Source organism: Chiroxiphia lanceolata, chromosome 5 (assembly GCF_009829145.1).
Source record: "Chiroxiphia lanceolata isolate bChiLan1 chromosome 5, bChiLan1.pri, whole genome shotgun sequence".
Classification (NCBI taxonomy): Eukaryota; Metazoa; Chordata; class Aves; order Passeriformes; family Pipridae; genus Chiroxiphia; species Chiroxiphia lanceolata.
This window is the reverse complement of record NC_045641.1, coordinates 63120352-63137116: the sequence shown is the minus strand read 5'-3', so window position 1 is coordinate 63137116 and position 16765 is coordinate 63120352. Positions and strand designations below refer to the sequence as shown.

The window sequence follows — 16765 nt, the reverse complement described above, 5'->3', positions numbered from 1 at the left end:
CTGGCTTGTACCTTCAGAGGCCCAGTGGGGGCAAGGCCTTCACCCTCAGTGTTTTTCCTAATCAGCTGCAGCATTTTGCTTTAGTTATTTGCTTGCCAGCCCTGCTCTTGCAGCTGAGCCGTGCTGTGTTGTTCCCCAGAAGGCCTCAGGCTGTGAAATGGATGGTTGATCAGTACAGATCACAGGTGATCTGTGGGGTGGGTGGGAATCAGGCCTACCTTGATGGGGAGCTGGCAGCAAGAGAGAACAGAGCCCTGAAGGACGGAGGGGTGTTTGGCCAGGTAAAGATACTTCAGTATCGATCACCATCCACCTGTGTTTGTTTGAAAAACAAAACGGATGGAATAATTGTAAAGAAAAAGGCAGGGGTAGGCAGGGGGCAAGTTTTTTTGATAATGCAACCTGGATATGCTTGAGAAAAAGTGATATATCTAGTAATCACATCTCAGGTTCAACAAACTTGGACTCAGGTTGTTTGACACATAAATCACACGAGGTGGCAACCATGTCACCTGTGATCCAGCTGCCTCATGAGTTTTGAAAGTTTGTAAATATTTTATGGGCTTTCTTAAATAAAAATGTCATTTCTTGTGGCACTATGGCTCGTAAGAATTTCAATTTCCACCTGGATTTTTTTGGTGCTGTCAGTTTTTTCTCCAAGTACTCGTGGCATTCCTCTAATTTACCAAGGCTTACGATGCAGCTGGCAGCAGTAGAGACACTCTGGTCCTGTCCTTGTGCCTTGCATAAGCAAATTTTATGTAAGTAAAAGCATCTTTTCTTTTGGTGCCTGCACTAAAACAGGGAGAGGGGGAAGCAAAGAAGTAGTCAATACATTGTTCTTGAAAACTGTACCATTTATTAAAGTGCAACCTGGGGGCATGGATCTTACAGCAGTGTCCCATTAGCAGAGGGAAAAAATGTACGTACCCCTTCACTTCAACTGACTATAGAACAATGAAGCTGGAAAGAACTTTCTTTTAAAGGTGGAAACACTTTTATTAACCAAATGGCACAAGAAGCTTTAGACAGTTTTCCCCAAGAGGGCTGCACTTGCATATTAGAAGGAACAGTATGACGAGTTCCTGGGATAATGGGTGACTTGAGGACCAGTCAGGGTCTCTTCCCCCAGGCAGGCCTCTTGAGAACAGAATCCGAAATCCCTGCAAGTCTGTCACTATTTGCTTACACCCAGCAGAAGCCTAGTAGAAGATATCCCCTAACATGCAGCTTTAGTCAGTCCCATTAGTCTTTGCTACTTAACAAATCAAGTCCCATTAGTCTTTGCTACTTAACAAATCAAGTGGCATTCTTTTGGTCTGAGTTTGAATAAAAGCTTATACTGCAAGTATAAGCTGCTTATACTGCTTATACTGCAAGTTAAAAATGGGGACAGACCCCCTAAAGGTATAGCAGTAAGATGCATCCTCTGCAGCTTGTTCTGTCCACACTGATAGTGTTCCTTCCCTCCCCTGCAGATACTGCAGGGAGATCAAAGGCAGCTTCCACTGGAAGCCAACAGGAGCTCCCCCACTTCTACAGCATGACCATAGACCTCTGGCTCGGAGGAAGCAAGTCACCTACCCAAGAGACCAAGAGAGGGTCAGCTCTAAGTAGGAAAAAAAGTGATAAGTTATTTAACTTAAGGAAGGGGATCTGGGCGATGTTGTGTTCGTGGTTCCCCTGGACTTTACACTGCAGCTGACCCCTCTGAGCTGGTGCCATTCCCCAGCCAAGGATTGGGCAGGAGAGTTCACTCTGTCAGACACAAACTGAATTCCCTGCTCCTCTGGGCCTGAGAGCTCACTCTGCTGGAGTCAAGTAGTGGTGGCCTAAATTTTATAAACACTCCCTCACCCCCCTTTTTTGTTATGGCAATACAGAGCTTGCAGTTTGAAGCACAGGTACATACATCGAGTCAAAGCAATACTGTTCTTGTAACCTCCCTACTGCTGAAATTAAGCAGACCAAGCCAAATTAAAATCATGCACAGCTTCTGCCTTCACTTGGTACAGGAGATATTGTGCCTCACCTCTCCATGTTTCACTGGGAAACACTTTCTCCTGTTGAGCTTCAACCTGAGCAGACACAAACAGAGCCTGGGATAAAACATTCTCCTGCAGCCTTGGGCATTCTGAAGCCCCTCAGGCATCGCAGCTGGGCTGTGTTCACCTCTCCACCCCACACCCCCCATTTCACAGCAAAGGAACCTCATAATTACACTCTCAAATTCTGTAACAGGAGCTTGCTCTGGCTTAGGGAGTGAGACACAATGCTGCCAGAAGCACTTCTAGTTTTTTATGCCAAAATAGCAAGATCTACCTTCCTGGGGCCCTCCTAGTACTGCCATATCACTGTAGCTGAAAATGCCAGGAAGGTTTATAAGCTCAGATTATTTTATCTACTACAGTCATTAAAATGAAAAAAGACCAAACTTGAGAACCTTGCTTGTGACCCTTAGAAAGCATTGATTAGTTAAAAAATCCAGTCCAATGTGTTAGGCTGGCTGTGATCAACGCTGTGTGAAAAGGAAGGAAGCGGGATTCTGGCATCAGAACTTATCCTGTCTAAGAGCACTCAGCACTGCAGCTTTCACCTGGCCCTCGAGCTGCAGATGCCTGAGCGCAGCTTCCAGCCAGGATGAAAAATCAAGCCCTCACAAACAGCAGGGAGGGATTCCTTAGTACTAACCTGCTCTCCAGAAGGCATGTTAGGAAAGAAACAACCAACTGCAACCACCACCACAACAGGCACTTCACCTCCAGCCAGAATCTAAACTGGTGTCCAAGAGCAGGTGCAATACTGAACAGAGACCACGCTCCCGCTGCATCATCCGGCTCTGTGCCAGGAGCTTCCGTTTGGACTGGTGAGTACCTGGAGCAGCAGCTGCTCCAAGATTCACATCTTAATGGACAGAAGGCTGCAGAAGTGCTGCTTTCTTGGCTCCAGATTGTTTGGTTGGGCCAGCCCCAGCATCTCAGATTAAGTTATTTTCTGTAGTTTTCAGCAGCCGAATTACCGCCCTGAGAACCCCTCTCAGCACCCGCCCAGCCCAGTGAAAACCAAAACCTTAAGTATTCAAGCTGCCTCTCTCTCTGTGCCCAGTAATATTCCTGTTTTGGCCAGCTGAGCAGCTCAGTACTGTTGTGCTGCCCCACCTCCAGCCCCACAGCTGGATTTTGTGAAGGTGAAGGGAGTCAGGAGGCAGGAGTCCACCAGGCTCCACCCCACACAGGGCAGCTACAACAGGCAGGGATGTGGCTCTGTGTCTGCACTTTGGGCTTTTGGGTAACAGTGGGATTCTGGGGTTTGGTCTTTGCTCCCAGCCTTTTGTTCCTGCAGTGCCAGCTGAAGAAAGCCCTTGCCCATCTCCCAGCCACAATGCCCAACTGAGCATAGCTTAGAATTAAGCACAGCTGAAATTTAAGTTGCACCTTATCTTGAAAGCCTTTTCCTTGACAGCTCCTTACTGAGCACGCTGCCCACTGCAGGTCATTAACTATTTACCACTTCTTTGTAGATCTCGTCTGCTGCTGTTTAGCATCTCAGCTTTAGGGTGTGCTAAGGATAAAGTGAAGACAGAATGGGTCTAAGGTAGATATTTTGTTAAGGTACAGGCCACTCGAGGACAGATATAGAGGCACTTTTGGGAAGGGGCTATGCAACGCAAGTTGCCCTTTTGTAAGTATAGAGCTACTGCCTTTCCCTCTGCCAGCTACAGGAGATCCACTAAAGAGAGGTTGCATCCCACCTTTCGGGGTAGTTAGACCCTGCAGCGTAGGATTACTGCAACAGACTTGAAGAGGGGGGGAAAAAACCCCTTCCATTTTCTAATTCACACCTCTGACAGAGCAGCCTGTCACTCAGGTCTGGAGGAACGCTGCCATCTGACCTTACCTGCCCTTTGGTGACTTCCACAGGGCCTGTCCCAGCTCTGACCACAGGACTCCAAATTCAACAGAATTCAAGCCCACAACTGACCTTTTTAACTAATGGAGTGTTCCCAGAGGAAAGAGACTCACAATGTCCTGAACATGTGGTCAGCAGGGTGGGGGAGAAGAGGGTACAAATTCTTGCTGACTTGCCAAATCTAAAAGACCCTTAGAGGAAAAGAATATTCTAGAGGAAGGACCAAGCAAAAACAGTGCAGCTGATGCTCCATTAAATGTGGCAACACACCAGATACTCAAGTATTTTCACAGTCAGGCAAAAGACTTACCACAGTCACTTATTCCTTACTCCTGCTCCCACCTTCTCACTGCTGTGTGGAAGAAGATACTTTCTATTTAATACCCTGCTGGGGTCCTTGTGCCAAAAAGTTATGGACTTCTTCCCTAGCCAGCCTGGATTTATTCCTGTTCTCTACTGATGTCCCACACTAACACTGAAACAACTACATCCAGAGAAGAGTTAAAGTAAAACCAGCCCTGTCTGCACCCCCCCTTGATACACAAATTATCCAGTGTCCACAGAATCCATCTCTGCTTTAAAGTAACCTGCTGTGTGGTGACAGCTGGGGATGTCCCAGATGTAGGCTCAGTGTCTTCAGTAAGGAGAGGATGTAGGTCAGGTTCAGAACAGCCCTTTTCCCACAGAGAATGTTCCCAGAGAAGAACCCAAAGCCATCAGCAAAGCAGCAGGAGAGGGGCAGCCCTATCCTGACTGACCAGGCAGGAAAGCACAGCAATGAGACTACCAGGAAATGGCAAAGTCAATTCCACTTTGCAATATGATAAAGGGTTTTGTTTTTTTTCTGTTAAGGCCAAACTACTAAGTTTTGTATATGGAAAAAGAGCCATTAGTGATCAACAGTAAAGTCCAGAACTCCACAGCTCCCGAGTTCAGTCCGCAGTGGCAGCACGTACGTGACAACCTTCCTCTTAATATTCAACTTCACACACACAGAGTTCAAAATCCAGTAAGTTTTCTAGAAAATCCATTCTCACAAAAGCTTAACCAAAAATAATTCCTCAGAATCTGATACGCTCTGACTAACTTTCCAGCATCCTGGGATAGGAAAATGCAGCAAGAATATCCTAAAATAGAAAATATGCTAAAATCTCTTCATTCTGAGATCCCTCAAGAAACAGGCTCATCAGGAGATGTACCCTAGATAAGGTTATTTAGAAATAAAAGTACCTTGTCTTTGTGCTTTGTGAAGAGTAAGATTCCCGTAAGCTCATGTTTCGGTTTCTACATTATCGCGAGTTCCCCTTCACCTCCCTCCAGCTGGTCTAAGCCACAGTGCCAGCACCAACCTTCAGAGATGCATCCATAGTTCTGCCTGGAAAGCCCAAGGTCTTGCCCACAGAGCTGCAGTGGACATGGACAGACACACAAACATGCTGAAAGAGGAAGGCTTGTAGCTGGATCTGACTAACGAGCATGGCAATACTTAAAACGTTTCTCTCCACACGCACCTGAAGTGTTGTGACTGCAGGAAGAGGGGTTTCCTTTTTGCCAAAGTAACTTTTCTCAGCATCTGTGAACCTGTAAGTTTAGATGATTACAGATTCACTGCTGCCAAAGAAATCGCACTGACCAGCGCTCCGGGTCAGGTCAGGAACAAGCAGATAGAGGAGATGTTTAATGCTCTTTTGCTCACTAGAATCCATTGCTTTATATATCTGGGGTTCTGTCACAGGCAAGACCGAGTTAGGACTAAATACACTCTGTGCTTAACTTGGGAAAGACGATGCAGACTGCAGCGTGACACAGGACAGCAGAGCGTTTACCGCTGAACGCACCCCGGAGATCAGAGCACTGATCCAAGCGGCACCGTGTCCAGCATGAATTTTGCACCTCTGGTAACCGAGGGGTCGCAGTAAGTGGGCCGGGCAGGAGGAAAGCAAATGGGTTCTCAAACCAGCAGTGTCCCTCCCACCCTCCTGGGCAGCACCTCTACCCCAGGAACACCAGGATGCTCAGAGATAATACAGCAATAGAGAGGCAGCATCTTCACAGGATGGGGCTCCAGTAAACGTTAGGGGCCAAAACCAGTGTGAGCCAAGAGGTAAAAAAAAGCACTGTCCCACCGGGGCTTAGGAGGAACCTGGAAGGTTATGAGGAGCAGTGCTGTACCTGAGAGGAAGCCGAGACAAAAGGGAGACCAGCCTCTCGCTACAGGACTCAGGTTGGCTAATGTTTGTTAGGAAGGGCTCTGGGGCACGACGGGAAGTGACAAGACAGCACAGCTGCAATAGCGGTCAGTCTGAGAAGCCAAAAACTCCAGGGGTTGGCAGCAGCTGGCTCTCCCCTTCCCCTGGGGATTCTCTGTTCCAGTTCCTAGAGTATGAGCACCCCTTTCTTCAGCACCTGCACTTAAGTTCTTAAATTTGCAGAATTTTTTTTTTGTTTTTTTTTTTAAAAATACCCCGGTACTTTAATCACGAAAAACCAGTCCCCGCCCCAATTCTACTAAAAACATGATTGTCCGTAGCTGGAGGCTTATTGAACAACCTCACCCCATCACCATTAAGTTACTCGAATGTCCAATTAAACAGCAGGCAGCTCAACCTTTAGGTAACACAACTACAAAAAAACTGGATGGTGCTCTCTTGTCTCTCCCCCCTCCTCCTCCTCCTCCTCCTCAAGAGAGCTCCGTTACTTTTTCCTAAGCGCCAGCGCTACTCCGACCGCTACAGCCAATATAGCCACGGCGGCAGCCCCGCCGTACAGCAGTATCGATTTCCCTTCCGGCAAGAGGATGGGCTTCTCCTCGGCAGCGGAGGATTTCTCTTCTGCTTCTTCCAAATGGCCCTCTTTCCCCACTTTTTTTTCCCCTGGAAGCAGTATTTTCTCAGGTTCTGGTGCAGCCTTTTCTTCTGACGGCGCTAACTTTGGGACAGGTTTACTTAGTGCGGGGATTTCAGGTTCAACAAGCTCTTCGGCCGCTTTTCCCTTTTCCTCCTGTTTTGCACGCAGAAGTGCAGAGGGATGTGCTTTTTCAACAGCAGCAACTTCAGCTGGAGGTTTTGCTTCCTGTAGAGAAGCAGAGGTTTCTGGAAACGCCGCCTGCATGGTCTCTGCAGCGCCAGCTGCCACCACTGCTTCCTCAATCCCCTCCGGTATCTCTTCCTTCTCCACGTGAACAATGTCGGAGTTGGAAGAGTTGTTCTCGCTCCTCTCTTCACCCCCTCCGTTGCTGTCCAGGCTTTTGACTTCTTCAGGATCCATAGCCACTTGCTGCCAGGACTCGGGTCCCAGGGAGACTGGCAGGCTCTCCGTGTGCCAGCTCTGACTCGCCGACAGGGAGACGGGCAGGCTCTCCGACTGCCACGACGTGGTCACTGTGGGGGACTCCGGGGGGCTCACCTGGCCTGAGTTGTCACTGGTCAGGATGTAGATGTCATTACTGTCCTCTGCGATGAGCCCGGGGTACTCTTCCTCTTCGGATTCCAAAGTAAAGACTGTCCCCTACAAACAAAAAGGAAGACACAACATATGAGCCACGGCTTCAGCACTACCTCCCCTGTACAGGAAGGAACAGGACACCTGGAAACTTGAGCTGGAAGAAAGATGAGAGGGCTCTGCAGCTGCCTGACCTACATTTCAGTAGCTTACAGGACCCAGCTGGTCCAGCTGGCATTTCCAGAGAATGGAACCTCTTAGATGAGCTTTGCTGGGAGCTCCTCCTTACTGCATCACTGAGTACATCACCAAAACACACCACTATTAACCAGACAGGATACTAAAATCTGAAACCAAACTGCAACAAAACAAAGCAAGCAAACACAAGGACGTGTGCCCAGCTGAATACAGCTGCCTTCTCCCTTCTGTGCACCCTACTGCTTGTCTGTTTTCATCTAACAGTGTTCCTCTTACAGTAATTTTATCCCATTTCCAGTGCTATCTGAAGCCTGCATTCCTACTTTGTACCAACAAGCTGGAATATACAGTAATTCTAGTATTTTACTGCAAACAATTTTAGCTATTCTTAAAATTGTGTAGCCAAAGTCTTGAAAAGTTAAGTTGAAACAACCAACGAAGCACAGACATGCAGAGATGCTGACAGAGTTGGCTTGCTTGTATTTAGCTCACTCCCCAGCAGTGACTGGCAGCTCTCAGCAAACTCCCCCAAGTTCACACAGGGAGCATGACATTCTGTGGTATGGAATATCCCTTTGATATTACCAGTTTGGGTTAGCTGTCCTGGCCACCCTCCCTCCCAGCCTCTTGTGCCTCTCCTTGCTAACAGAGCATGAGAAACTGAAAAGGGCTTTGTTTAGGGTAAGTGCTACACAGCCAAAATGTCAGCATGTTATCAACATTACTCTCATACTAAATCCAAAACCCAACTCTGTAGCAGTTACCGAGAAGAAAATTAACTATTCCAGCTGAAACCAGGACAAAGAGATGGGACAGAGAGGAACCCCAAAGTTTGCTATGCCACATAACAGAAGTCTGTGAAACCATTAACAGAGATCCAATAACTTTCTCACTCATAACAAAAATATTTGAACATTCTACAAAGTACTGCAGTGCTGGGAGCCTCTTCTGTGCAAATTCCTTGTTCAATTATCAAGCTTTCCGGTACATTCCATCATAACATGAAGAAAAAAATTCCATTCATTCTCTTTCTTTCTGCTCCCTTCTACACACAATAGTTCTAAAGCATTCCAAGCTGTTGTCCCTCTTTTTTAAACCTTTCCAACACCAGTGCATTTGGGGGTTGACTGTGCTCCAGTCTCCTACCTACTGTTTCCCACTCCTCTCCACAGAGACACAAGACACACTGCAACTCCTCACTGCCCTAGAACGGGGAAGGATGTCCACACAGACAAAAAAACCCCACCAAAATCCCAAAAAGTGAGTTGGCAGACACAGGAGAGGCAGCACAAACACTGTTGGTCACTGGCAGGAGCTATGATCAGAACACATGAAGCAGGGGGTGGGATGTAAATCTCCTCAGCCCATGGAATTTCAGAATATATTTGGACATGGACAAAGGAATACTGAAGAACAGTTTGAAAAGGAATTTTTCTTCATAAATGCCTTTAAATTGGTTGGATGTGGGAAACATCATCCAGCTCGGTAACATGTTCAGAAACTCTAAAGAGAAACGAAGCACAGAGTTCCTCAGGGAAAGGGTTAAAGGTGATTAAGCTGTTCATTAACTGCTTAAGGATCTCCACAAAGTCTTAATTCAGAATGAAATAAAAACTAATAAAGTATTACCTTAGTGAAAATTTCAGACACCACCCACACGCCAACAAACCCAAAGCAAGTTCTGCTCTGTGAGCAGTGACCGACAGTTCAGGACTCTGGTACCCTCTTGAAAGTCATGTTTCACTAGAACAACTAATTTTTTTTAAATGCAGCTCAGGCCATTAAAACAAAATGGAGCTCGACACCCAGGAGGAAACAACCAGCATTGCAAAGGAAGGGCAGTGGAAAAGAAAAGCCAAGAAACTGAAGTAAAGGCAGAGGTTACTGGATCCAAAGAGCCCTGAGCCGTGTGGGCCGGGGCTGCTGTGCAGTGTGGGAGGACAGGACTCCACAGCAGCACTGCCCTGTCCTGCTCCAGCAGACACTGGAGAGCAGCACAGCAGGGAGTCAGTCACTGTCATCAGCTCCCACCACCCTGTGCTGAGGATGGAGAGGCAGCTTGCTGCCCACTCTGAGACTGTACACTCACTCCTTTCACCATCGGGGTTTGCTCTGGATGTTGATTAAGTAGGAAATACTCTCACTGGAATATAAGCCAGTACCAGACACCTCCGATTATAACAGATTTTTTATTTCCACAAGTGACACAGACTCTTAAGAGTGGCAATTAAACAACAAAATAATTAGGGGTGAAACCTGCAATCTCATGAACCTCTGTACTACCCTTCTCCCTGCTCAGCTCTACCTTTCCACAAGTCAGAATGATTTCCCCTCCACAGCACATCACTAGGCCACAGCTGTGATCTGATGTTAGCAAAAAGAACAGGGACACCCAGCCCTGACAACAGCAGGTTATCTTGGCACTGCCCTGGGAGTGTGCCCATGCTGCTGTGACCCACTCAACAAGAGGCATATACAAAAATATTCCAAAACCACACTGTGCTGCTGCGGGTCTGTGAGCCCTGGCAATTGCAGCAAACCTCCATAATGAACTAAAAGAAGCATCACACAGGGCCATACTCAGACAGCCTGAATTCCCCTGCAGTAGCACCCTGTACACTGGAGAAAGCCCAGAGGCTTTGAGCCGTGACTCAGCAGCCCACGGAGGGGAGGATGGAGCCACCTGTAGCCAACGGGGACAGTCGGGTACAGAGACTGCCGTGAAATTTAAGCCATCCTGATGCTTCTTAATACGTACTTATTCCTTTAGCCTCTGCTTCTGCTCTCTTCCTGATCCACCACTCTTCACTAGTCCCTTCCCTGTCATAAGGAAAATCAAAGGAAACCCACAGACAATTTGCCCATGATAAAAAAAGAACAAGTAGTTCCACCTACATGTGGTACATAAGGTACCACCACAGCTGTAACGTGGACCAGTAGCTGCCCAGGCCCAGAAAATACCTTTGCTCAGTATGACACGATGCCAGATCCTCAGCAAGCTGACAAACAGATGGGGAGGCAACACTGGTGTACAAGGACTGGGCATTAGTTATTCTGGTTATTCCCACCTATCAAGGCATTTTTAAAATGTGCTTTACTGGAGCACTTTCACTGGAGACACACTTCTCACAAAATACAAGTAAGATCTGGGCATATCCTGAGGGTACTATGCAGGATAAACTGTTTTGGAGAGCGTAAGGAAATGAAGGGAGGGTACTACAAGAAACATGGGCAATCCTCATCATTTCAAATACTTCATTAATACATGTACCAACACCACACACACATCCTGCCTTCAGCAGAAGGGAGGAGGGCCAAAGGGGCTCAAGAGTGTTATTGTTCCTCTTCTCACGCAGGCTGCGCTGCGCTGACCTCAAAAGAGTTATCAGCCGCTGGCTCCCTATAAATCAGAGCCTTATGCAGCCTGGCTGATTCCTTTCTGTCTTTACAGACAATTTAACTTTCGTGTCAGTGCCTCGGGGACACAACTCTCCAAGCCTGAAGCCACGGTTGGCAAAGCTGGGGGAGAGCTGAACACCCCGAGTGGCAGTGGGTAATTCCACCGCTTTTTTCGTTAAAAGCTTACGAAGCTTTAATTGAAAAGCCAGACAGTAATAGGCATTATTTAGGATATGTGATTAATATTTCTTGAGCTGAATTAAGATTTAATACATAAAGTCAAGCGGATAAAGCCAGGATTTTGTGCCAGTTCAGTTGAGGTTTGCACTTCCTGGTGGTTTTTTTTTTTCCCTTTTAAAGCAACTGCAATAAAAACTGAATGACATTCAGGACAATTCTCTTGATTCATCTACAGATGTGACCCAGAAGCAAAGCCCCAACAGGCAGATTATTTCAGGACAGGATGTAACATGTGGAAGGATTTTTAATAACTTGAGGCCTTATATAAGCCCTACACTTTAGATTTAATAGTAAGTACGAATGTATGTAAGCATTTCTTTATCTGCTTTGTTTATTGTAAATAGACAGTCTACTGCTTCAAACCAGAAAGATCAGAGTTGCTCTTTTTCAAATTTGCCACGGGAGACTTACAAACTCATCCAGCACACTTAGAGAACCACATCAGGTGTGGTAGAGAAACGTGGGTAAGCCCCTCACCACAGCATCCTGCCACTCCTGATCCCAGCCACTGCCACTTGAGGGAAGAGTGGGCACAGGTTGTGAGGAGGAGAAGGAGAACTGCATATTTCCTTTCTTGGCTAGAACATAACCAGAATGGTTCACAGCCCATGAGGCAGGCCTGAGGAAAAGATGAACAATTCTGTGGAGGTGGCATCTGCAGACCTAAAGAACAGAGCTACTGCAGTCAGACCCCACTGTCCTCAGCCCATGGGGTCTGACTTGCAGAAAGTATTTGGCCAAGTGACAGAAAGCACTCTAACAATTGTGGCAGGCTCACCCTCAGGACAGGCTGTAGCCACCATGCTACAGGGTGAGCTACACTGGACTACTCTAAACTGGTAACAAGATAACAAAAACACATCTGAAAGCTCCTCCAACAAGCAGAATCCATCAGTCTGGATTTAGCTGTAGTCCTGCCAGTGCCAGGAACCTGAACTTTGCTGAAAATCACTCTCAGCCGTGGATTCAGAACACTACCAGTCTTGGACATACAGTACAGAACTGCTCCTTAAAAAACACCTGTCAAGTTTCAATTATGACTTAAAGACAGCAAATGTAACAAAAAAAAACCCCAAACCACGACTTGGAAACTGACTCTTATGATGACTAATATTATTTCTCAAAGTACTCTAATAGGTTGTTAAGGGTATACAAACAAACTGACTTATTAACTATAGTAGTTATATTTGCTATACAGCAAAAACTTTAACTACACATAAGCAAAAAAATCCTTATTTAGCAAAATAATAATTTCAGCCTGATTTATGTAAACCTGCTCCTGGTGCAAAGCAATATTTGCATCCAAATTCTGAATGTCTCAAAGACAAAAGCAACTTTTTTTCTCTATGAAAAGAGTAGGAGTAGTAGCACACACTGCATCTATAATGGAGATATTATTAAATAGTGAACAGAAAGAGATCCACATCAAGGTGTCCAACAGAGCATTTACTGCCTCTTTGAGAAGACTTTGAATGCCCTCCCCTGTAAACACCAAAGACCAGGAAAATGCAAACCAACTGTGTCTAAATGCTGTGGAAGCTGCTTCTAAGGTTTGGTTTTAAGTGTTCTTAAAAGTTCAACTGGTCTCTCTGGTTCAGTTCTTAAAATATAAACGAGGAATTATGTGGACAGGCAACTCACACAAAACCCATTTCTGAAGACACAGAAGAGCCCACCCAAAAAAACCACAAAGCCCAGCAAGCCACACGCACACCCCAGATCCTGATTTTGTCCAGCACGGGCAAAAATTCTGTATACAGATCAAAGTGTGACCAGGGGGAAAAATAAACACGTTCCCTGGGCTTCAATCCCTCAACATGAAACTAAACAGACCCACATAAAATCCCTGACAAAAAGAGCGTCTTGAGGTGCAGGAGGAAATACTGGCAGAACAGTCCCAGGAGAGCAGTTCTGGCTACGATAAAAAATTCAAACCACTCAACTCAGCTAGGAAGTTTCTTAGTTGAGGGTACTGACTATCTTGTAACATAACCCATCACAGAGAGAAATGAAGTTCAAGAACCATTTGGACAATGTTCTCAGGCACATGGTGTGATTCAGGGCCAGGACCTGGACTCGATGATCCTTGTAGGTCCCTTCCAACTCAGGATATTCTATGACTCTATGGCCACTTTCCTCACACCATCAGTGTCACAGCAATGAACACCAGGAACCCATCAAGTGCATTTGTGCTTAAAATCTACTGTCCGAAAAACAAGAGGCAAGGAGTGATGAACTGGCCTGTGTCCAGGGATCCTAAGACATCTCCCTCTGGGGAAATAAGCAAACTTCCCACAACAACAAACTTCCCCAGAGCTGGGAACACACTTGCTGTAGGATTTCTAGCTGTGGCAGAGGAGCAGTCGTGTGCTGGTGCCGAGGGATGAGCGGGCAAAGGCTGTGCCCAGGGACAGCTACCAGGGTCTGGAAGCTCCACTCCCACCCTTGTTTGACCAGGCTGCAGTTCCATCTGCTCCATGTCTCCATCCACAGCCCCGGTACACTGTGCCTCTTCAGACCCTCCTGGAAGTCAGACCTGACAGCACTACCCTGCTAATCCTTCAGAGAAACGGATTATAAAGGAGCTGCTGACAACACTCAGATCCAGAACAACACATTTTGAAATATAAAAGAGTAAGAAAAAGCCCTCAGGCACTTACTGTGCCTCTCTGTCCATCTCTCTGAAACTGTTAGATAGGTGGAACCAAGACAAAGAGAGCAGAGTTCTTACAAATAGTCCACAAATAGGACAGCACTTTTTATTAAGGAAAAAAAAAAAGGAAAAAAAGGTTGAGTGAACCAGATCAAAGCACTCCTGTACTGCAACCACTGCTCTCATTCTTCCCTTCAAGGAATGCTTTGGCTAGAACAGCCTGCAGAAATGATCTTATTCCATCCCTGCCCTCCAGCATAACCTCTACAACCTGCAGAGAGTCAGCACCAAACCAACATCCTTTAAGGTTTCTGTGTTATCTGTTTAAATTGAGGTAAATTCAGTTATTTATAGACCACTTCTTCAGATGACAGACTTGAAGCTGTTGGAGGGAAAAAGAAAAAGGAGATCTAGTTGCTCCTTTACTGTTTAATTTCCTTCTTCAGTCACAGTGCCTAAAAAATCTATTACTGTATCAAAGAAGTTAGATACAAATAAAAGTGGACATTTCACTGCAGTGTTCCATGACACGAGTGGAAATTATAATTATTTTGAAAGGAAAACTCCTTTTTAGGACTTCTCTAATTAGACTGTCCTTTCTTGCATCTCTCCCACATTAAACTTACTTCTCTCTCCTCCAGTGGAGCACGTCTCTCTATTTCTGCATTGTCATTCCCAGGGCAGACACCTGGACTGCTGCAGGAGATTTTCATCTCTGGTAGCACAAACTGCCTGCCTCCTTCCGTGGGATGACAAGCATCTCTTTACTCTTTCTCCTCCAGATTGTTTAACAGACTCTCATAGGCACATTATTCAAGCACCAGCAGCAAAGAAAATGTTTACACTGGCTGCAAAGCCCAAGACAAAACACCGAGAACACAGAGAGAACAGCTCCTCTAAGGCTGAGATAGGAAACTGTAAACATTGTGCACATTATAAGCAAATTTACTTTTACTCTCTTCGACATGGGCAATGAACTAGTTAAACACAAATCCAGGTCTGAACATCGTGAGACAAGAACCCTGGGAAGGTAGAGACAATTTCAGCTTCACAAATACAAGAAGTTCCAGGCTGGTACTGAGAGAAGAAAGGTTATTAACTGTACACCGATAAACATCAGTTGCGTGCGCTTAATTCACCTCTTCAAACAAGGGAAAAGCAGATGGGCTTGGAACAGGAATGTGAGTCTGAGAGGAAAAAAAAGGCAGCTAGTTTCCAAGCAATCTTACACTTTTTCCTCCTTACAGAAATTCCCAGGCTATTTCTTACATATATGAAATCTAACCATGAAAACAGGATCCGCAGAACTCAAGAAGAAATCAATTTTTTGGGAGTAGGGGTGGAAAAGGAAGAGGAAAAAAATCCTTACCAACTGACTGGCCTTACTGTGCACCTTTCCAGGAGATCAAGAATCGCTTCTGATGCAGCAGCATTCAGCCCTGGAGAAGTCAGACAGAGCAAAAAGGGAGGGGAGGTATGAGTAGGAAAGGGAGGGGAGAGGAGGAGAAGGGAGGGGAGAGGAGGAAAGGGGTGGGGAGAAGAGAAAAAAGGGAGGGGAGAGGAGAAAAAAGGAGGGGAGAGCATGTACACTGCATATCAGTTTGTTGAGCCCTAACACTGCTTTTGGGAAAGAGAAGAACGAAGCTACTTGTAATCAGGCTGGGTATTGCTTTGCAATGGTTCAAGATGATAAAGGAAGGAGATCTTAGCGTGACCATTTGACTCATTAGTCAGGAGGAAGAAATGTGTCCCCTATTTGGAGAACCTGGAATGCCCAGTACACTTTTTGCTCCAAAAGAGAGATCATACTAAAATTTAAGAGTTAAGCAGGGTAAATGTAAGAGTTGCAGCCAAACCCATCACAGCAATTAGCGAAAGAGGGAGGCTGTCCAGAAGAAAGCAAGATTTCCTTGCATCCCTACAGTCCTCCAAAATCCATTTGCATCTACCTGCAAACCTAAGAGATTGTAAACTAGATGAGGTGGTCCTTTCATCTCTTCATTCGTGTTTACGTTGCCAGCTGCACCCAAACACAATATACAGTGCACTGCAGACATTCCTACTTGGAAGACTTTCACCCTGAAGAAGTGGAAGAGAGCCAGGGGAAGGGGAACAGGATACACAATGGCCAGAATCACAGCATTGAAATACCTATGCACTTGAACACAAAACTATGCCAGCCATTCCCTCACCAACCAACCCACCATTACATCCCAGTCCCATCCTGCCACCCGAAGTTTTCTGAATCACAATTTCAGTGCCTGAAGGAAGAATGGGAGGGGAACACTCATTTCTTCAGCACATCATCTCGTAACCATATCTCTGCAGGACTGCCATGAAATAAATCAAAACATAACTTCTCATCCTCTCATATCTCAAATCTCCCATTCCCTACAAGCCACGTTGACTTCTCGAAATCTGCTGCATAGCTATCCAATTTATAAATCTTAACTCCCTTGAGCCAGCAATTTTGCTTCTAGTTAACTGTCCACCTTCCTCAATCAGATGCTTTCCCAGACCAACAAGTCTCCTGAGCTCATAAAGGAACCCTCAAGCCTTGCACACATGCAGAACACTGGGAGCTCTTCCAGCTACATCCTGGCTGCACAGCAGGATGCAGAAAGCTCATGACACAGCTCTGTAAAATTTTGACTCCCCAGATCCACAGTGGGGCACAGGAAAGGCTCAGCTGACCCCTTACCTTTGACTGGTTACTTCCCTCCTGGAAAAGGCTGACTTCAATCCAAAAACTGAGGAAGATCCCAAATCATGTGGTGCCAAGGGAAGAGATAGCACCAGAGACACCACAGAGTTTTTCAGGTCTGCCCCTGAAAAGCTGACTCCTGTGAAGTTCTCCTCTGCTCCTGGCCCACAAAAAACCAGAGAGGCTATTCTGGCATCTTCTCAGTTTTAAGCAAGCTCTTA

General features: G+C 46.0%; 1 protein-coding gene across 3 annotated transcripts in view; it reads right to left on the bottom strand.

Annotated features, from left to right (window-relative positions):
- Positions 1–834: 834 nt before the first annotated feature.
- Positions 835–16765, bottom strand: part of BCL2L13 (BCL2 like 13) — a 41963-nt gene continuing 26032 nt past the window's right edge. For all 3 annotated transcript variants that reach the window (XM_032687667.1, XM_032687668.1, XM_032687670.1), the window contains one exon: positions 835–7416. In XM_032687667.1, the coding sequence (XP_032543558.1) occupies positions 6604–7416 (813 nt within the window). In that variant the 3' untranslated portion in view covers positions 835–6603. The remainder of the gene's footprint in view (positions 7417–16765) is intronic.